At 40.0% G+C, this 23,120-nt stretch overlaps 1 protein-coding gene across 1 annotated transcript in view; it reads left to right on the top strand.

Annotated features, from left to right (window-relative positions):
* PTPRO (protein tyrosine phosphatase receptor type O) overlaps positions 1–23,120 on the top strand; it is a 155,398-nt gene that overhangs the window by 118,396 nt on the left and 13,882 nt on the right. The window contains 10 exon segments of the mRNA XM_055711435.1: positions 2,336–2,456; positions 6,010–6,149; positions 8,799–8,931; positions 10,264–10,384; positions 12,327–12,395; positions 15,842–15,925; positions 19,255–19,290; positions 20,798–20,879; positions 21,885–21,975; positions 22,484–22,560. Of these exon segments, the coding sequence (XP_055567410.1) occupies positions 2,336–2,456; positions 6,010–6,149; positions 8,799–8,931; positions 10,264–10,384; positions 12,327–12,395; positions 15,842–15,925; positions 19,255–19,290; positions 20,798–20,879; positions 21,885–21,975; positions 22,484–22,560 (954 nt within the window).

The raw sequence follows: 23,120 nt of genomic DNA, 5'->3' as shown, positions 1-23,120 counted from the left end.
GGCTGCATTATTTTAGTTCATTCAGGCCATTCTATTTCCTGACTTTATCTAACAGACTTCCCTACAAATTACATTGTTTTCATTTTCTGTTAGAGTACAAGTTCCACTGTAACTGATGGGTTGAGTACTTCACCCAGAATGTGTGCACTTAGAAAACTTGCCAGATGTTAAGATGCATTCCTAGCACATTCTCTTGAACTTTTCCAGCATATTTAAAAATCACTTAGAAAAAGAAATCTGGGGTTTCCAGTTATGGATTAAAGTCATGCTGCTGCAGGATACTGAGATGCATGTTTAATCTGAAGCAAAAGAGCAGCCCCTGGACATCCAGTGAATAGTGGTTGAACTAGCAGTGGAGCATTGCAGGGCAGGAACATATATGGCCAGCGGTGTAGCTTCATACAACTTGTGGCCTGTGACTGTCTTCTACACCACTACTGATCTTTCGATCCTTGACAGGGAGAAAGTGTCTGATCTTTTTCAAGGGAAAGGTTTCCCTTCTACAACTGAAGGCTCAGCAGGTGCTGAACGGGAATTGTTTTTTCAGCATAAGTGCAAATTCTTCAGCAGTTTCCATTTGGATTTATATGGAGCACCCTGGCTTTCATTGGATTCCTAGCGGCTGCAGGAGTGCACCCATCTGGAGCTTGTAGCAGCATGAATCTAATTACATGATTAGTAAAACTGTTCAAAAACATGACCTTTCTGAACAGCAGGAACTTCCAATATTTGGATCTTTGTTTCAAATGAGGAAGAAAACTCCACATTTTAATTTTTTTAATTATTACAAATAAAATATTCTAACAATTGAATTCTTAAAAAATTGCGCTGTGATATCCCTCTCCTCTCTTTCTTCCAAAAGTCATGTTCTGTGTAAGGTTATTATTCTTCCAGGGAAAATCTGATTTGTGTGCCATTCAACTTCACTGAATGTGAAAATCTCAAATTAAATAAATATAAAATAGACATTGAATAGGAAACTAAGTTAAAAAGAATATTGCATATGTAATTTTAGATTACTCAAAAAATTAAAATAGAGACTATTCACAGTAGAGTATATTACTATATTATATTATTATAGAGAGTATTCACAGTAGAGCAAATAAAACTTCAAAGCTTTAGGAATGTTCTTAGAAATGTTTGTCTTTATATTATTTTCAGGACAAGGGAACCCAGAAAGTATTCTTTAGGAAATTCCTGCAACAACCTACTTCTGGCTTTTATGGTCCTTCTCACATTTGTAAATATGGGTACACACTTGCAGGCATCAGGGTATATCTGTTCTTCTAAGCTCTGTTAGTCACTTCCAGAAATTGTTTCCTTTAAAAATCTTACTATATTGTAATGTCTTTATCTGATTTATTAAGATTGCTATTATGGTTGTTTTTCTTGAGCAATTATTACAATAAATAGGTAACACTATCAGGCAATGATGACTTTTTCTTCCTGCTATGTGTGTACTTCCCAAGACTCTGTAGAAGTTGGTCAGTTTGTAGAGAAGCGATGAAAATAACGTGCATAGTCCTGTTAGTCTTTATTCAGAACTGTCTGTTTCTCTTGGAACCAAAAACTTCAGCCTGAAAATTAAGTGACTATGAAAACCAGCATGCAATTCCTGAATGTGCCCTTTGTAGATAGTCTACAAGTGCTCTGAAAGCAGTCTGTTGCAGTATCTGAGTTCTGCGTCCTTCTCCATGACCCTGGAGAAATGGGGAGCTTACTTCCAAAATAACAGGAAGGATTTATTCAGTCATTTGAAGCTCAGCTCAGTTTTGGATCATATCTGGTTTCAAACTCGCAGATGACAGAAGTCAGGCCCTGAGATCTATTGTCAAGTCGACAGGTACCCAGGTAGGTGTTAGATTTGCCCAGCTGGATTCAATATGCAGGTTCTTAGGACATGTGAAGGCTTGCCTATATGTGTCTTGTGTACTCTTCTTAGAGATATCTGACCTGATTTAAATTCCTATAAAATTGCAATGGACTCAAATCCATGGCTTGTTCAGCATTTTGCACAACTTGAAAAATCTAGATGCAAGAGTATTCTCATTCATGTGAGGGAGATTTTAGTTTCTCCTTAATTTTTCACTGCTGGCATAGAAAATACAGCCTAAGACTGTCTTCTTTTTACATTGTGGTATTCTGCCGAGTGTTATGGCTTTCTACAGTTGGTGTCAGTGTGAACTGGTTCATGTAACAAGTCTACAGTATGCAGAAGACATCTGCTGTGATGCACAGAACTTTCTTTGTAGTATATTATGTGACCTGATTGATTTTACAAGAAAGATGTATGGTTTGCATCATATTTTTAACAGTTGGTGTCTAATTACTGTAGGTAACACGCAATGTGATGACTGCAGTGTTGAGCTTGCCTCCGGGGGACATTTACAACCTTTCAGTGACTGCTTGTACTGAAAGAGGCAGCAATACTTCCCTGCCTCAGCTTGTGAAATTGGGTAAGAAGTGCTTGTAAATTATAAAGTCATTCCTTCTCTCATTTGACTGTAAGAGTAACTCTCTCAGCAGATTCAGCATCTTATTTCAGAGCTATGTACCCGTGAACACATTTCTTTTGCAAAGCTGTAATTTTCAACTCACCTCGCTGTGAAGATTGTCTCATTCCTGTATGTGAAGCTGATCTCCTAGAATAGTATTATTCAAGAAGAGCAAGAGTGGCAGAATTTGACTGTGAGTGGAAGCAGAAGAGTGGAAATTGCTTAGTGCCTCACTGGGAGAACAACTCTGCTTCCATAGTTACTTCCCTAAGGTCTTGAACACAGATGGGTTTTGGGAACAGAGACTCAAGCTCCACAGATAAACTTTTCAGTACAAAGCAGAGCCTTCCTTGCTTCTGACAAGCCTATTTCTGGGTCTGCGCTCTGCCACCTGGTCTGGTCTCCTGTCGTCCGTCCTCTCTCCCTGGATATCTCTATAATCTTCCAACACCAAAAATGTATCCTTAAATACATACCAATGACAGTGCTCTTTATGAAAACAGTCAGATTCATGGCTGTGAAACCCAGCATCATTCTGAAATAAACGTGTGTAATGTACTTAAAGGAAGACTTGAGAACCTAGTCCTTAAGGTATAACATAGAAGTTTCTGTGTGATTTCTTCCTTTACCTGTGAGAAAGACTGGATGCTACACCATTGTACCTGAAGAGATTTTACTCTGCTTTTGCACACATATAGTATTGTGGAGCCACAGGTACCTAAAGCTATGAAGTTCTGAAGTGTGCCTTACTGCTTTTGCAGACATTAACTCTGCTCTGAAGGTGGCTATGGAAGAGTTAGTAATTTCAAACTGGATTATCTTCTCTACACGCATAATAAACCTTTTGTGAATGACAGTGAAAGAAGTGAATTTAAAGGATTCCACGATTTCTAATTGAATTAGAGGCCTTGAAGCAATCACTGTCTATTTGTCTTTCTCAATAGCTCTTACATCTTTTAAACAGTGCTGGGGCAAGCAGTACAGCCATAAGAATCTGAAGTTCTTCCAGGTTTTTTTACCAAAGGGAGTATTTGAAAGATGTAGACAAGTTCCATGGGTATTCCCTTCCCTATGCAAGTCCTGTCCATTGTTTTCCCCGCGCCTTGTGCCTGTGCACAGTCTGTCTGTTCCCAGGACTGAGTGAGTGGATGTGTGAGTGCGGGTGTATCTCTTCACTCCCATTAACCAAATATTTTAGGGGGTATTTCAAAGTATCAGGTAGCTTTATCTTTCAGACAGGTCCACAAGTGCCGCATACCATTCAGGTTGTACACCGTACAGACTAATTGTACCTTCCTGTTCTTTGCTTGTGGACAGGCAGACTCTTACTGAACTGACATAGGTATTCTGCTCTTTCTCTTTCATTGACAACAAAGAGAAAGTGGAATGAATTCCATTTTAATAGGTCACTTTTAGATTCTTGGGTGCGGTTTTTTTGTAGTGGTTTGTTTATTCTTTATGCTGTTTGCACTTTGAATAGACCACGGTAAAGATGTTTTACCAGAGGTTTTCCTTCTCTCTGTTTCTGAAGGAGCAATGGGAGTTGTAATTAGCAGTAGTGAGAACTGACTCTTAAGTGATAGACGACTCAGCACTTGGCAGTCACTTAAGCATTCCTGCCAAATGTTCTTCCCTTCATGATGTTTGCTTCATCCTGGCAACTTTCCACTTACAGAAAAATCAAGCCATTTGCTGGAGGCAAAAGGAGGTTTTGATTGGGGTGATGCCCAAATGCAAAACTCATATTTGAATTGAGGAAATTTTTTACCTGGAGTGAGGGATGGAATGTGTTTCTGAATCCAAGAGCTGATATATGGGTGTAATTAAGTGAGAGGAACGCTTTCCTATGTGGCGCTGGGACAACATGTACACTGCCATCCCCATGACACAGAAGCAGCCACGTGAACATGCCTCAGTCCCTACCCAACTCTCTCCTTTATGCCAATATAATCTTGGCAGCATCCAACCCTAGAACACTGATCTTATTGTCTGAGGATCAGATACGTCTCCAAAATGTCTATAACCACTTGAGCAAGGCATTTGTGCCAAGTTTTTTGTGGCAGATCTTACACATCACATCCAGGCTCCTGTGACAGCATCTCACAGAATAACAAATCATTTGTGAAGGGGAAAAATAAGAAAAATAATGTTGTTGTACATAGCACGCTGTATGTAGTGTGTCAGGATCCTGGAATCAGGTCATTGTTTGACGATGATAATTTTCATTAAACATCTGTAGATTAGGAAATCTGAAAACTCTGGAGAACAGCTCGGAAATGTACAACCCAAACTTTGCACTCTCTGAAGGCAAACCAAAGAGCCCAGGGTGTTGGAGGCATTGAAAGCTAAGAAGTTCCAGTACCCGCTCTGTGAAATCATCAGGATGAAAATTGGGATCAAGCCTTGGTCTTTAAATAATCCTGGGAAAAAAAAGTGTCTCTCATTTTAACACCGTGCCTAGGCTGTTTGCTTCTCCCCCTGCTCCTCCCTTAAGTTTTCCCCTCCTGTTCTCCCGTGCTTTCCATACTCCACATTGGTTCAAGTTGGTTCAAAAAACAAAGGTGGGGTTGCAGTGATGGGTGGCCTCCACTGAGGTCAGCATGACCTCCCAGGGGCTACTGCCCGCCTAGCCACAGGGGTCAGTGGGCAGGAAGGTGGCACTGGAGGCAGCAGCCAAGGCCACCCTCTGCGGGGCTGGGGGCACTGGGTGTAGACCCCCATCCATGTGCCACAGAATCTCTGATGCCACCACTCCCAGGAGACCCTCCATATCCCTCCTGTCACAGGGTTGTCTCCTCCTCACCAGACCCCTGTGTATGTTTGCCTGCTGCCAGTTCATCCGACACAACAGCAATGAAAATCAAAGCAATAAATTGAAGACCCCTGAGATCTGGACCCCTGTATTCAGTGAGGAGAGAAAATTCCTGTAGCTAACTGAAAGGAGCACAGATCTAATGGCCCTCAAATGTTAGCCCAGAAAAAAAAAAAAAAAAAAGATTACAAGATATTTTTTTTTTAAAACCTGCTAATTGACTAAGTATTTTCTCTGCTACAATTAAATGAACCTAGACAGCCTTTGCGTGTGGGAAGCTGCTTCTTTACGATCTCCTGGGCAGGCCTTGTGAAGAAAATCTTTCTCAGGCCAATTGTGTTACTAACAGGTAGACGGCCCTCTTCTCCCAAAAGAGTTTCTGCTAACATCATTCCATTAATAGAATATGCTGATCATCCTCAAACAAGGGCTCTGCTGAAAAGGGAAGTAATTATCCAACTGCCCAAATAAAGAACAGTTTAAATGGAGAAGAAAAACCAAGACACTTCATCATCTTCCCATTTTACAGTGGTAGTTTATCATCATGAGAGGCAGGGCTTTACACTGGCAGGCTTTATCTGAAGGAAATGAAAGACAGAAGGGCATCAGGCATTGCTTTCATTTTTGTTTGAGGCTTCCTTTTCTCAGTTGTCTGGAAACTTAAAGATAAGCTTAATTAAAGGAGATTTTTCTCTTAATCAGAACCAGCCCCTCCAAAATCACTGTTCGCTGTCAACAAGACTCAGACCTCTGTGACTCTGCTGTGGGTAGAAGAAGGAGTAGCTGATTTCTTTGAAGTCTACTGCCAGCAGGCTGGAGCTGTTCAGGAAACAAAAGTCCAGGTATGTGTTTCTTCTTTGGTTTCTGCTCTTCATCTCTGAAAATGAGACCGGTCCTTGCATCTTTTGGTTCGGTGTCTGCTCCTTAGCATTTGTGTGTAAAGCCCAATGGCATTTTGTGCTCAGTACACAGGTTAGATCATTAAGCCAAAGGTGGTAAGGTGGTTCAGAATTAAATCTTCAAAAGCAAAACTATTAAAGCATTTCAAATGCTAAATTATTTCATTATTCTGCAATATTAAAATCGGCTTCTGTCTTACTGACTAGATTATGACTACTTGGACAGAAGCTATGTGCATCCAACAGGCTGTCAGTCTTTGGCTACTTATGAAAATGGCTCAGATATACTGTGCGATACCTAGAAGGCCACAAAACTAAGGGAATGTCAATGGGCAGGAAGGGAAAAAGGGTCAGATGACTTGATAAGGAATGGGGAAAATAGACATATTTAGATGCTGTGAGATCTTTTATGCAGCATTTTATTATTTCTGACTGGCTTTATTCCTGACTTTGAGAACTGTTGCCTGAAGTTCAGTAGGACCTTCACTCCTATTCAGAGTACCTTTATGTTACAAATAAGGCTGCTTCTCGTGTGTTTTGTCTCTTAGGGTATTTCCTTCGAGACCTACCTTCTCAGCCTCACAAATGAACATCCTTTTCTGTCTATCCAGTTAGGTACTGCTCTCAGAGGCCACCTGAATATTGGAGTGTTTAGGCTGGTAATATTGTTCAGTGAAGAACAGAGCAGTAGTAGTTTTAATTGCTTGATGTTCAGTGCTGTGCAACATATGAGGCTTACTTTTTGATTTAGTTGATGGTGTAGTGAATCACTATGATTACATGTCATGAAATATCATTTTTTCATGTGGACTTTTGCACATAATGGGGAATCATTCAGAAAAAAAGGCAAAAATAACCCACTCAGTCCACTGTTTATGACAAGAGAGACATACATATCCTTTAATCCTATGGAAGACTAGTCTGAATTATTTAATATTCTTTTTAAATTGAGAAAGGCACTGACTAAAGAGGGAAAAAAAAGTTTAAATGCACTTTAATGTTTTGGGTAGTTTGGATTCCACGTCTAGATTCCTGCTTTTTCACAATTAATAGACTGTGAAGTCTATCCACTTAACAGAGATTCAAAATAATGACATGGTCAGGTATAGAAAGTAGCACAGGATTTGCAGCTGTAGTGCAGAGCAGGTCTGGTTTAAGAATGTCAGGAAAAGACTGCTCCATTTAGCAGGAGCTTCAGTGGGTGTCTTGTTTGTTGACATGAACACCTGGCAGTGGGAAATGCACAGAGATTGCCAGCTCACTTCTCATTAGGTTTGTCACCCTCTTTTCTGCCTCTCTGAAGAAATGGGAAAGGCTCCTTTTTCAACTGCAAAAAGGGATCCTTTCTCATTAGACTGGTGAAAATTGTTTGTGATTTTCCATGCTAATTACATGAACATTTGTGTCCCTTTCCTGCATTTCTAATCAGTAGAATGAAAAGCAACAGCTTTCCAAGTTTGAACATCTTAGATTTTGGTTGACTAATTTAAATTTCCCAGAGGGAAAAATGGAAAACATCCAACCAAGTCCAACTGCCAAACTGCGGCCCCTCCTTTCATCTCAGGGAATAAAAGCCTCCTCCCTTACACTCATGTACATGTGATTTCATCTGCGTAATGTACCTCAGAATTGCACTGCAACAGGAACCCTTGCTAGCCTGGAAGGGGCCCATGACTGACAACAGGTCACTGCAAAAATCCAATGCTTGGGACTTGTTACAGCATCTCATGCCCCCCATCCAGCGTGAGTTCATTCATAAAACTTCTCCTTGTTCCCTTTCTAAATCACTGGCTCAATGTCCCTATTTTCTCATGTGCAACCCACCCTTGGTTCTGCTGGAGAGCACAGAAAAGCCTCTAATGACCTTAAGGAACTATATCTTTAAGTCAGTGCATATGTTATATATGTTGTCTTTTGTTATATCAGCATTTTAAAAACACAAAAGTGTTTACCAGGGACGTAGTAATTAAAACATTGTATAAATATGTTCTGTATAGAGTTTCTACTAGCTAGAAAAAGTGAAGTGTGGGACATCTGAATGTAGTTATTACCCAAAGGCTTTGCTCTACCTTTATTTTTCACCTTGGCCACTCGAAAGGCTCACAGCTCTTCACATCCAGGGGAGTTGCTTCAGAGGCAGAGGTGACACATATTCATACAAGGGTGTGGAGATTGTGACTGCCTTGGCTGCGCTTTGCATAAAAATAATTTTGTTTTCCTCCTGCCTGTATGGCTTAGTAACCAGAGCTCATGAACTCTGCCCACCTCTGGGGATGGCACAGAGGTCACAGCGCTTTCCCCCACCCAGCGTGTGCCTGACCAGCCTCCTGTGAGGCACCCTCCTGCCCTCCCCAAGGAGCCCTTGGGTGCTCTGGGATGTTCCTGCAGCTGTTTTCACCCCTGTTCCTCTCCCCTCGTCTGCCAGACTACTGGGCTACCTGCCTGTTTTCAAGGGCAGGCCCTGGTTACCTTCCCTGGGTTTTGAAGTGCTGGTTTCTTTGACCAGATCTGACTTTTGCCTGCTCACGTATATGGTCAAAATTGTATTTACCAGAGCAACAAACTTCTGTGTGTTTTTCCCTGTATCTGTAGGAACCTGTCACTGTCTCTTCACATGTCGTGACCATTTCCAGCCTAACCCCTGCCACCTCCTACAACTGCAGCGTGACCACCTTCAGCCACGATAGCCCCAGCGTCCCCACTTTCATTGCGGTTTCCACCATGGGTAAGCAGCGCTTCCCTGCTTTCTTCTTCCTCCTCCAGCTGCAACATCTGTTTCTCCTTGCTTTCTAAAGCTGCTCTTGGTAATGCTGGCCCCAGGGGTTGGAAGGGTTGCCAGATGTGAATGGGATGGGGAAGCAGCTTTAAAAAGCCCTTAGAAAAATCCCCGCTGGGTGGTTGACTTGGAAAAATACAAACTAGAGGCTCAGTTCTCTATTGGGTTTTAGAAATCAGGGACCTAGTTTGTGGTGTCAAGGCTGAACATCAGGGTACTGCCTGATGACATTTGTGGTGAAAAATGTCTTCTCAGTCAAGTCCAAACAAGAGGAAATTCCCATTTATAAGTTGCTAAAGCAAAACACTGCTCTCTGCTTTCAGTGAAGAAGTGGAGATAGAGCGAGAGAGAAGGAGAAGGGCCACTGCAGGATCTGGAGCAGTCACAGCTCGAAGGGATAGCTCCTGGTGGAGGCTCCCTGGGCATGCCATGAAGCTTGGCTCTATACTGACTCTGAAGAAAGAATATCGGTGTTGAACTGCCCAGAGCACTGGACTTTTCTTTAAAATCTCCCCTTCAGAATGATCAGTGTAATCTCTGCTTAGTAGGGAGTTGTGAACTCTGTGCTGGAGTTCAGTGTCTGATACTTAGCTTAAAAATATCCATGGATTTTAATCTAAAAAGATGCTTCCCTAGAAACTGTGGATGTTAAATTATTCTGAGCAAGTAAAATAAAGAGGGTTTCTTTTATAATGAGCAGAACAGGGTATCTGGTCTCATATTAGTACAGTCGATAAGCATGTAACATGGAACAAAAGTAAATCAAGGTTTTGTTATTCCAGTTGATTCCAGCTCTTATTTATAACAGAATATTTTGTTAAAATTTATTTTCCAAGGTAATTTGATTGATTTCAATCCACTATATTACAGACCCTCAGCTCGTAATTTTGCTTTTGGATCAGAAAAGGTATTGATTATTGTTGAAGAACAACTTCAGAGTTGAAATGTGCTTTGGAGAGGTAGATGCTGAATATCTGTATTTTTTTATTTACTTCACCCTTTTCTCTTGTGTTATCAATGTCAGTCAAAAGCAAAAAAAATCAGAACATGCCAAAGTTTAACAAAAATGCCAGAGTGAAGTAATTTCCCCACAGAAATTTTATAAGAGCAACAACTAGTCAAAACCTCCCTTTATTTCTGGGGGTAGATTTTTCTCTTTGTAACACCAGGCTGAATGAGATCAGTTCAGAAAAATAACACCATCTACATTCAGGAGAAAAAAAAATCCAAAACTGTTAGTGCTTCGGAATTGAATAACCGAATACTTGTTTGTATGTGCAGTCACCGAGATGAATCCCAACGTCGTGGTAATCTCTGTGTTAGCCATCCTAAGTATCCTTCTGATTGGACTGTTGCTCGTGACTCTTGTTGTACTGAGGAGAAAACATCTGCAGATGGCCAGGTAAGTCCAGATTTATGCTAATTCAAAAAATATCAGACAACAACAAACACAACATGGCAATAGTTGCAACTAAGGACGCTTGTGTGCAGGATACCTTCAAAATAGTTGTCTTGCTGCTGTTTAGGAGCAGCATGTCTTCTCCCTCTATCTACTTTCATTCTTGACCTGAGTAATAAGCCTCAACCTTTGTCTCATTTTGAACTTTGCAAGGTTAGATCTGTAAGAAGTGCGATCACTTATTACAAAAGGGTTGTGTCAGGATCCTGAAAGATAATAAGAGACCAAGGCAACTGGGCATGAACAGGACATCAAGATGCTTTGCAAAGTCTTTCATATGGTTTGGAACAGATTTTCCATATCAACAAATAAGATGGTTTTTGCATCAGGTCCAGGATACAGCGTTTCAGAGGCCATGTAAGGCCTGAGCCCTGGCATCCCTGGGATGAGGGAGGATGTGCCCAGGGCCCCAGGAGTGTCTCGCTAGAGCATTTGCCAGTCTGACTTAAAATCCTGGTCTTCCAGTTGTCCACGTTCTGCACTCATATGGGCATCCTTCCTGTGGGAACTGCAGCATAAGAAAGAGCATACGGGCTCACCTAGATCTTGTCTTTTTGTGCAATCAGGATGCAGCCAAATATACAGAGACCCACAAATCCAGAAGTGACCTCAGGTCCTGCTGTTCACCTATAACATTAATGATCCCAATTTGTTATGTCATACAGATGAAGGGGAAAATTATCTTATAAGAGTAAACCTTTTTTTTACAGAACCTGGGGTTCCTTCAGCTATCTGCAGCAATCATTTGTACCTGAATATTGAAATTCAGTTTTCTTTTCCTGGTGGTCTTACCTGTAACAGTTCACTTTAATGCAGGTTATGTTATGGTCTGAGTGAACTGTGAAAGTTTCTCCAAACCTTTGATGTGTGGTTCATTTCCTGGTTTGGATGTATCCTGGAGTCTTCATCCTTTCATAATCTATGTAATGTATTTTATATTAATTTACTGTCTTGTGTCAAGAAAGGAAATGATTTCATGTGAAAAAGCATATGTGAAGAATCTTGCACCTAGCGGACACTGCATTTTGTGTGTCATATCTTGGCCATGTATTCCATGTAAGAGATGACCGCATCATGCATATTTTGCCAGCTGTCTCTTTCAGTGAACGTCATGTGGTTTGTTCCTTTTGCCTGTAACTGGCTCTGTGAAAATCCCAGCTAAATTAATTACCTTTTCTATTTAATTACTGTGTCGGCAGCACAAATATTTTTCTTTTTCTCTTCATCACTGTCTCTAGCCAAAGAAGATAAAAACTGCAGAAGGAAATTTAAAAAGTAAATCCAGTAAGAAGCTGCAAGTAATCGTTTACTTAAAACAAGGAATCAAAAATAGTCAAGTCAGTTTATAATTTCTAGCTGAAAATAATGGACCTGTGATAAACTCACCAGAATGTTATTCAGGAAATTCAGGTTTTTTCCACAATTATTTTGTGAACTCAAAATTACCATGATCCTATCAAATGCAGACAATTATACATCTTCTCCTTAGAGCTGGGACAGTAAATATTTAGTATAGGAAGGTAAACATTTACCATGTGTACAGAGGCCAGCAACTAGTGCTAGTGCCAGACTACAGAAAGCCCAAATCTGGACAGAAGATCTGTGATCTTTATTAGCAACTTCTCCTTTGTTTCACTCTTTTAAGGCATTATTAGGAAACCTGATCTCAGGTGGTGTTGAACATTTATTGGGTTTGGATAACTCTGTTAAAGGGTTTCAGTTACACCTGAGATTACATAGGTTACATAGATTGTCTCAGACTTAATCACAGATGTGAGTGTTCAGCACTTCTCCGCAACTCTGAGTTCTCCGTTAAATCAATGTCATTGCAAGCATTGTGAATCCAAAAATGGTAACTTTGCACCCAATGGTCTTCCTGAAACAGGGAGTGTGGGGCTGGAACCTTTGTCAATTTTGCATCTTTAGAGAGAGATGGAAAGCTTCCCTACAATTGGTAAGTGTTTGAAGCAAAGCTTTTAATTATGTTTTTCCACATCTCTGCTTTTTGGCAAATACTATCTTTAATCTTAAGTACTTATTTTTTATGCCATCCTGTCCCTTTTTAAGATAAAACTACTATAGCTGTTATTTTAGTATTTTATTTCTTTAATGTTGACTCAAGACTAAGTATTGTCACCTGATATTTTTAGTAGGGAGTGATGTATATACATGTCAACTAAGTTGCATAGATATGTTTTGGAAGGATATGGGGCTTTTTTCCTTTCTCTTGCAGACATATTTCCTGAAATAACATAAGTGTAGAAACTTGATCTATAAATCCATTAGCACTTCCATAGATATATATTTATATTGAGGAGTAAGCTTGCCCATAGATGACCAATTAGCAACTGTCTTCATGCAGTACCATCAATTAATTTTTTCTTATGTTGCAAGACAAGGACAAGACAACTCAAATATTTACTATAACTTGATGTTCAGTGCTGTTGAAAAGACTCAACACCCAACACCCCCTACTCCCATATTCTTGCTAGTCTAGAAAACTACCTACAAGAGTTGCAAGCACTGACTATGGACTCCAGACCATCACTGACACCATCAGCTGAAGAGAAGTATTTGAACAAAAAAGATCTGTAGCTTTTATAGAAGCAAAAGGGCTCTGAGAGCTACTTGACTGGCACCAGTGCGGTCATTTCCATTCCTATTTTAATAATCAAATAGGCACTAATGACCGACCCAAGGTTTACCATTTTGTTATTAGTAACGTCTGCAAAAATGTCCTATGTTTCAAGGCAATTCTGAACACAGATATTTAAAAGCATACTGTCAGATTCATTCCAGTATGTAGGAAGAAGCAAATACACACCTTGGGTTTACACCCGTGGTCAGCTTTGTTGTGAGCCAAGAAGTTGGGAAGAGGAGTCGGTGCGCAGGGAACTGCCAGCAAGGACAGGATTAAATGGATTGACACTGCATCACAACAAGCCCTTTGCTAATAAGCGTGCAAACCGAACTAACAGGCCCAGCAGATCTTGTCAATACCTCACTGTGTTGCTAATTAACTGGATATTAAACAAGCTTCACTTGCTTGGTTTAGCTTTAATAGCAGCCAGCTGTATGCAGTACAAACTAATCTCTCAGTTTCTCTTGCTTGGACTATATTAATGGCAAAGAAGGCAGAAGATCAAACAGTCACGTTAATTAAATATCCAAGCTTGAAACAAATGATTAAACTAGCAACAGATGTTATTAAAACCATAAAAGGCTTTTTTTATGGGAAGGAGAATTAATTAGTAAGTTTGGATGTGAAAGTGAAGATTCTTGTTGCTTAATTTAGTATATGTGTATGTATGTGTGTATATATGCATATATGTATACATACATAAATTATGTTATAAAAATATAAATTGGGGAAAATATTCCTGCTTAGTATCTCCATAAATTTTTGGTAACTGAAGGCAGTATGCCGATGTCTTACATTCCTGACTTCTCTGAGAGTTTGTGAAGATATCTTGTTTTGTGTGCCTCTGTTTAATGTCAAGACCAGATTCACTGTCCAACCAGTCAGCCAAATGGAAAATCTGGCCCTAAAAACAGGTAGAAGGATTAAGAAACCCATTTTGCTTGGGGTCATTCCAGGGATATAGTAAGGGAGCTATGGGCATATCCACTGATTCCAAAGGAAAGCTCAGTTCAGCAGTTCTCAGGATTTGAGCACTCTCTGCGTCTCTTTCTCTTAATTAAATAAAATTGTTCAGTAGGTGAAAGACTATATAATTCCAGGAAAACAATATTGTATTTACTGAGAAATTACATATTTTTTTAAAGTTAAATGAAATCAGTTGTTTTAGATGTTGGATTTCCTAATCTGTGAACAATATAGGTAGGGTCTGTAAGCACGTTAGCCTGTGGAAATGCCTCATGATGATTTGATGATGAAGGACAACCCAGGCTTGAATAATTCCTTCTGCCTCTGTAGGCAAGAGGAAGTAAAAGCTTCACTTGGAATTTTCCAAAGGAAAAAGGAGTATTCCAGCCACATCATCACTTCTCTCTTCTAAGCCTAATGAAAACCTCTCTGTGGCACCAGCGATCTGCTTATGGAAAACCAGATTGCATCTTCAGTCCACTCCCATAGAAACTCCAACAACAGATAACCCTGAGGCCCTGATGCCACAGCAACTGTGGCATATGATTAACTAGAAAGAGCTCTCGCTTCTGGCTGACCCACACAATCCCTACCAACGCCTGGGGACGGTGCCCTGCAGAAACTGCGCTGCCCGTCTTCTCTTCAGCAGCAAAACTCGTTAAAGCATAACTTGGAGTTTCACTGCATGGGAAGAAGTTTTCCACCACTGGTTGGAAAATTAACATTAGAGATGATTACATTTGACATGACTTGCTTATCAGGCAAAACACAGTATCATAAGAGCCAAGAGTACTGAAAAATGAAATTTCACTTTGTGGTTCCTCTTTAGAACAGCTGTAGCAGGATGGTATTGCTTTTAGGACAGCACATTTTCTGATGGGGAAAAAAAGTGCTGAGGGTGTATTTGGCAAAAAACCCCTCCTACTGGGGCAATTTTTGTTTACGTTTCATGGGGTTTTCATATTTGAGAAGTACCCATAGCCGAGTCCACCAATAGGTGGAACAGGACTGAGTGGGTTTCCTGAATTAACGCATAACAGAATCTGGTAAACAGGCTGCAAATACAGAAATTTATAGTGATTTTGTACTGAAATTTCCTTTAGTCACAATGAAACCTGCTGTGAATAATTATTCATAGAAACCACAGTTAGAAGAATTTAAAATAATGTTTTTCTGAAAACCTAGGAGAGAATTTAAAGCATTTAAAAATGGGTCTCTACAAAATGTTACGTGGAAGTTTTCAGATGTCTGACTCAATAGAGAGTATTAAGATATAGGTTTGATTTAAATTTATCTGTCACACAGATGTTCTGATAGCCACAAAATCACTTGCAGGAGCAAACGTCTGAGATTATTGTAGTTGTACATGCTAAAAAACCCCAGCGATATCTGTCCTGAAATATTTCAAAGCATCAGGAAATAAGACTTAGCACCACCTACGTAATGGCAATAAATGTGGCTGAAATTTTCAAACAGATTTTACTCTCTGAAAATCTGCCAGTTTATTGATTAACGTTGATTTAGAATAACAGGCCTGAATCAATACCGTAAAACACATTTCTTTTGATCATATGGAAATTTATGTTGGATAGCTGAAAATCCTGTATAGGGTGTCAGGTTGAGGACTGAAAATTCTATGGATGCTAATAATACTCTTATGAAGTAAATAAGAGGAAGCCTTTTTAAGTTTAGCTGGTTTTATAATAGAATTTGCTGATCTCCTGATTTCTGTTTGTCTTACTAACTCTCCTCACTTTTTCATCTTTATGTATGTTATTTATTAATGCTCACAGGCGTAGAAGTGTATTTGCTTTCCTAACTCTGCTACCCTCATGCCTTTGGACTGATTATCTTTTGGCATTTTATATTAATCCTTGGTAAGTGATTTACTTGTTTTTCCATATGCAATGTGTAAACAATGTTAATTTCTATTACATGAAAAATGTCTGATACCTTTGTTTTTAAATGGGTCAAAGCTTTTAAAGATATAATTTTCTTGTACTAGAACATGGATTGGAGAGGATGTGGGTATCAAAGTATTTGCTACCCTGCTTCATCTAGTTTGTCTGTTTATGCTCCAAACCAGTTTGATATTAAAAAGCTAATCTTATGGTGGTCATCATATTCATCTCATTGCGCTCTCTGCGATTTTTGCCACTTTGTTATAAGTCCTGGCTTCTTCTATACCAGTTATTCATCTGTTTGTTGTCTGGCATTGCCACCTGCTGCTGCTGCTGCTTTTCTGTTACTAAAATTGCTTGATTGTGCCCTACCTGTTTGGTGTGTGGTGTCAAATCCCTTAGGTTTCAAAGGTGTGGTTATGCTCTCCTGACATCAGTAAAAGTTTTGCTTTTGGAAACAACAGTTCACTGAGAGTCGATACGTACTCACAGTCCCAAGGTGTTAAATTGGGTCACCATGTACGCATCTTTGTATGCGTGTGTATTTAATAGTTTAGTCTGTAAAAAGGTGTAGTAAACAACTAACTGTTTTTTTCTGAAAATACCTAACCAACAAAGTCACAGGGTCCATTTAGAACCAGAACGGTTTTACAATACATATAACAAAAAAATCCAAAGATCTAAAAATGCTTAATCTATATAAAAGAAACTGATGGTCTTGAGTCCAAGGTATAGTGATTTACAAAACATGGTACCAAAATTAATATTTACTGTTGACTAAACATTTTCCCTGGTGTTAAAATATGGCACCAAAGCCCTGGCAGGCAGTCGTCAGCATCTTCAGTACAGGGATTTCTGAGACTGGTTTTCCTTGGGTCACATCAGTCTGTAGAAAAACTCATCTAAATTTTCAGTGGGCCCAGAAACGACCAGGTTTATGTAACTGAAGAAAGGTCCATTTCTTCTCCCATGAAAATAAAAGCGTGTTCTCCCCACACGCACAGAGCTGAAGAGCCTTCTGCATCTCTCCAAGTCTAATGTTCTATTGACTTGTAAATTGTCTGACGAAAACTCAACTATCAGAGCTGCAGTGACGGAGGGTCAGGCAAGCAGGTTATTATTGTGGAGGTCAGGATGATCTCTCTTAACTCTTTAATGGTCAAGAAGCCCAAGGTGGCCGCTGCCAATGGCACTGCTGCAAAAAGACTTGTAATCTTCTCTTGTCCCTTTGCCTTTTTTGTTTAATATGCATTAAGACGCATTAACTCACCTTTCCAGACTTGTGTCCTTCTTCAGAGGTTTCCTCTTCAGTCAAGCTACCTAGTTTAGTCTAGAAGACCAAATTTAAGGGAGCTGAGGCTGAATGAAATGAGATTATCCGTCTCTTTGTATTTTAATCTGTAGGGTAAATGGAAGGAACAGGTGGAAGAACCAGCCATTTTTTCAAATGTCTTTGCTTTGCACACAAGTTGGTTTAAAACATTTATGAGCATTCAGGAAACAGTTGCAATGCTAAGAAATGAGGGCCTCTTGAGACTATCAAAGCACAAGAAAATGTTGCTGAGAAATGGATGTCAATCATTTGGTTTATTGCCTCTTGAAGTATTCCTTGGAGAAGCATTCTTAGAAGCATTCCCATCATAAACAGCATTTAGAAATTTCTTTTCTTTTGAAATTAATTCCAATGTGCCCAACATTAAAAGGTTTACCACAATCACAGGGGACAGAAATGTGTTGAATAATTTACAGAAATTAATTTTAAGTTTTCATTGGAAAAAATCTTTGAAGTTGTAGAATAAATACTACTAGGCTATGTGTACAGTACACATAATGTACATATAGTATACAAATAGTATCTGTATAGATAATATGGTGGGCTAAAGAGGTTTATTGTATTTGCAAAGTAAAGCTCCACGTTAGTGTAAAGCTGGTGTTTGCTATAGCTGTTAGGTCTGCAGGCAAAGCTCTATATCTAAATGGAAATGTACCTTGACAAAATAGGAAAATTATACAGGTTGTGGCTGCTCCAAAAACTGAATAATTTTTAAAACTTCATTTTGAAATGAAGTTTTTTTATTATTATTTCACTTCTAAACTTATCAGGGTAGAGAAGTAAAAATATTCCACTTTTAAATATTTCTTTCTGTATATTTTCATTGTTTTGAAATTAAAGCTTCACCTTTAATTTACTAATTGAAGCTGTGACCCAAGTTATTTAGAAATCATTTTAATATAGTGAAATTAAAAATAACATCATTATAATGTGACGAATTAACAGATATTGTTGAATGCCTGGGAAGAAAAAAATGACACTACTAAAATCCTTTCTGAGTAGGAAAGAATCTATGTGTAGTCTGTGGCTGGTTTAACAGAGAGGATGAGTGTTTTCAGACCTCTAGCTAAATTATTCCAGGGTGACAACTTTGTGCATTTAACTTGATCGATTGCCTAACTTTTTTGTGGCGGCAACAAAATGAATACACCCCCGATCCAAAAAAACACATAGTGGTAGGTAGCATAGTCCAGTTCTGAAGCCCATATCTTAATGGGTTATACTGCTTAACACGCTCATAAGCTCGCTCACAACTGTCACTAGTGAATTATATCGCTTATAAATCATGTGAAGACAGTGTATTGCATGACTGGCATAATTATCTCTGGCTGTTAAAAGTCAATTAAAATTATCTAAGGTTTAAGCTTGACTCCTGCTGAAGTCAGTAGGGTATTTGCCACTGTCTTCATTGATCTTCATAAGCAGGTTATGAAACGGGTGAGAAATAGTGTTCAGGCCCTTTCTTTTTTTCTTCACCCTTGCTTGAATTTTCAAATTGTGGTCTTCTCCTTTTATCCAGCAGATGCTTCTCATTCCCAGTTGCTCTCTAGTGTTGGCACCTGGTTTCCCAGCCCACTAGAGCTGGAGCGGAGCAGCCCTGGGGACAGTGTGGTGCCCCATCCCATCCCTTGCAGCAGCACAGCCCCCTGCCGGGCTCAGGCCCTGGGGACTCAGCCCCAGCGCACCTGAAGCCAACGGCATGGTTGGGTCAGGATTTGTAAAGGCCCCATTGCTTGTGCTGGGCACAGGTTTTTCCTTTCACAGGCAGGTTGTTCTCAGAGCTGCAGAATGTAAAATGCATCCCATGGGTGTCAATTTAAAAATGTCCAAGATGCTGTCACCAATCTCATCCTGGGTATGATGGTGACCAGAAAACAATATGTTCTTAAATCAGTGCTAACTTTGAGTAAAGACTATGCAATAGTTTAATGAATGAAAAACACATCTTTCTTTTTTTTTTTTTTTTTAACAGGAGTAAAAATGGGTTAAAGAAGAGAAAGCTGACCAAGTATGTAACTTCTTTGATGCCTAAAAATATATATATCACCTTAGCCTAAACATGCACTATGGAATACATGATATAGTGATATCGCAGTTACAGATGTAGAAAACTTGTTGATAAACACATCCTGAGAGAGATATCTGAAGGCAGAAAACAAACAATAATTGGACAAAAGCAATTCTTCTCAGCAGATAGGTTGTGGTAAAACAGCTCCTTACTGATGGAGAATTAGTCATTGGGGAAATGATCAATTATCCAACTTAGTGATTCCAACAACGCTTATCCTTAGTTAAAAATGACAAATGGTGAAAAACTGGGATGCATTTGTTTCTAGTGATATTTCCCTCTTGATATGAGGCTCTCATTATGGTTGTTGCTAGAACATTAGATCATTAATGCTAACGTGTAAACAGGAGTAATTAAGCAGTGATAAGACAGATTCCTTTGGGCATATTGCCTCAAAGTAAATTAAAAGATTACTGTGTACATGCTTCAGTAGCTTGTAAATTAGAGCATGATAATTAGGTGAGGGAAGTTGTTTACCTGTGTTTCGTTATTCAGAGTGTTAGTCTAATTATTTCTCTGTTGTGTTGCGAGACGGTGCCTGTACTAATAGACAGACTCTTGTCTGGTGACATGGTGTGTAGAATGATGGGAGTCGCTAAATCAAGGCTGCTGTATACCTGCTGAAGCTCTCTGCGTGGTTTTGTATAGTTATATGCCATTTTTTTTAGACACCATCTGGGAGGAGAATTTGACCTCTAATGACAAATGTGTGTAGTTCTCAAAGCCAGCAGAGAAGCAGTCACAGCAGTGGCATCCAAAATGCTGGTTTAGGGGACTTTTTTCAGTGGGCCTTCTAGCAAAAATCAAAACCTAAATAAGAAATCGTTTTTCCTGCATGAGCAAAGCTCAGATGAGTTTTAAAAGTCTCTGCCAGATGTGAAAATGCCTGTAAGCAACACTTCACATGGCACAAGAGGCAACTCAAATGAAGCAGCCAGCTGCGCTGGCACCAGAAACAGGCTGGTGGAACGGTACTGGGAGTGGGTCTGTGACAGCATGCTGGATCACCACTTACCGCAGTGCCACCTGTGCCTTGGGGGTGTACCCACCTGCAAAAGCAGTTCAGGGGCCAGGGAATCATAGGAAGGGTGCATGGGCCACTCCCCTTGCCTCAGGCCAGTGGTTTCCCTCAGGCAGGACAACTCCAGCCCCCCCAAACCAGGGCGCTTATGATCATCAGCACCAGCAGCTGCAGCACTGAGCTCACCCAGAGGGGTCGGCGCTCTCAGCTGTTCTGGTGCTTTTTTTTGGTATGATGCAGGTAATGAGCAGTGTGCCCACCATTTGGTGGCACTGAACCACAAGAATTTTTTTTCCTCTTTATTGTTGCTTTCTAGCATTAACAGTTGCAAATACATATTCATGACTTGATAGTATTCTGGGGGAAATTAGAAATAAAATGTACTGAAAACGTTGTTATTAATTTCTGTGTGTTTTTCTTTTAAAGCCCCGTCCAGTTGGATGATTTTGATGGATACATCAAGGATATGGCCAAAGATTCAGATTATAAATTTTCTCTGCAATTTGAGGTATATCTGTGGGGATTCTGTCCTCTCCTAGCTGCCATCAGCTTTTTCCAGATGTTAGATTTGTGTGGTGTGTTCCTGTGCTCTCTGTTGTTTAATGTGTGCTGTTGCTAGGCGGGTCAGCTTCACTTCCAGTTCTGCAGCATTTGAAAGTGGACCTTGGTGGTATTGAAGAGTGCATTTAGTAAGCTGATTGGAGTGGCTCATCACATTTGGTCCAAGATAATTGTGAGGCCAACACATTTCCTTTAGGACAAGTTGGCAGCCTGAATAGAATTCAGGATTTTAATGTCTTTATTTATTTAGTGCCCTTAATTTGAAGGGAAGCACTGGAATGAGAAAGTAATGTCAGAAATCTCTTTAAGAGCAAGGAGGTCTCTCTAAGACCAGTTCAGGTACATTCTCTTAATTACCCAGAATTTAAAGTCAGTTTAGTAGCATAAAAATAAAAAGCTCCTGTCCTAGGGCTAACTCCCAAAGATTTAAACGTGAAAAGGGAGTGGGGAGGACTGTCAGGGTGTTACCACCATTTTGGGTGGCTGACAAGTTCCCTTCCTGCCAGTGACAAGTCCTCGATGCGTCCTATATTAGATGTAGCTACTGAAGTTGATGAAGCTACTGAAGATCTTCCAAGCATTCCCTGGTATCAAGTTAAAAAGCCACTTGAGGACTTGAAGAAAACACTTTAAGTGGGGTGGATGACCACTGCAGAAATAACTTCTCAACCCCCTAGTCTGACACCATTAATGGCTAATTAAGTGCAGGTAGAGAGGAGCAGTCTGCAGTCACAGCCTGGGATGGCAGCAGTGCGTTGGCAGCATCTCTAGCTGTTTGGAGCCAGACTCAGAGGCATCAGATAAGGAAAGTCAGTGTAATCCTGCTGTCAGTTTACAACATGATTTATGAACATTTTCAGTCTGGTACCTGCCACAAATAATCACTTCACAAAGAATTATTTTTTGAGTGTTTGTGAGTTTGACCTTGGTGTCTTTCTTTCCGTTACCCTAGGAGTTAAAACTGATTGGGCTTGACATACCCCACTTTGCTGCTGATCTTCCCATGAATCGCTGTAAAAATCGCTACACAAATATCCTGCCATGTAAGTACAATACATCCAGGCTCCTGCTAGTCCCTCGAGAGGGGATGAAGAGTTTTAATAAGAGAACTGGAGAATCAGGACATTTTTTGAGTGACAAAAGCCTGTTCTAAAACTTGCCCTTAGAGAGAACCAGGCAATAGATGGGCTTTGTTAGCTTTGAAGAGACGTAGCTTTCTGGGGATGTTTATCAAGACAGGAGTTTGGAGATGTGAAACACAAGGTCATTTCTACTACTGAGTAGTGTTACTATATTTCTCTTATGATTTTAATGAAACCTCGGGGAGCCCAAAGAGATGGCAGTTGGAGACTGTATTTTGCAGAACAGTAATGATAGTGCATCCCTGTAGTATTTACTGAAGCAGACATCGCTCTCTGTTAGTAAATGTGAGCATTTTCTGGTTTTTTTTTAATAGATTTTTTTCCCAGGTTTTATAAGATTAATTTTAATTTTGCCTAGTTGGAGAAGAATGCATTGTTTGAGAGACAATTCTTTTTTTTTCTTTTACAGATGATTTTAGTCGTGTCCGGTTAGTTTCAATGAATGAAGAAGAGGGATCTGACTACATTAATGCCAACTACATCCCTGTGAGTACAGGGACTCGGTCAGTGTTAAAGAACAGGGTCCTGCACAGGAGTTAGAGAGTGTCACCTCCAAATAGCACATCTTCAGGAAGCTCAGTCAGATTCTCAGCATCTCCTTCAACTTCCAGTATTTTGCCTACAGTGAACCATGCTTTTCAGCAGCCACCCAAAAGAAAAAAAGAAAAGGGAGCAGAGAGGGACGATTATTGGCAAATTTTGCCGCAGTAACACTGGGTGAGCTGTGAAACTTCGTGAAACTTAGGTTGGACTCGTAGGGAAGTGGTGAGGAAATGTTAAGTGGTTCAGTGGCTTTTTAAGACCACTAGGAAAAACATAAACTTTTAAATAAGAAACTTTTCTAGGTTTCTACAGCACATGGAAAAAGGACAGACGCTCCACAACTGACAAAATGCACACAGCCCAGATGGTGCGTGGAGAGAGCTTCTGCTTTCTGCCTCGTCTCCCGTGCTCCCGGTGTGCCTCCCTCTGCCTGGCATGGAGCAGCCGTTCACCAGGGAGTAGCACTCAGAGTTTTAGGATAATTAATGTATACACAGAGCTGC

The sequence above is a fragment of the Falco cherrug genome, chromosome 5 (assembly GCF_023634085.1).
Source record: "Falco cherrug isolate bFalChe1 chromosome 5, bFalChe1.pri, whole genome shotgun sequence".
NCBI classification, from domain to species: Eukaryota; Metazoa; Chordata; class Aves; order Falconiformes; family Falconidae; genus Falco; species Falco cherrug.
The sequence above is the reverse complement of the archived record's forward strand: the minus strand, read 5'-3'. Positions and strand labels throughout refer to the sequence as shown.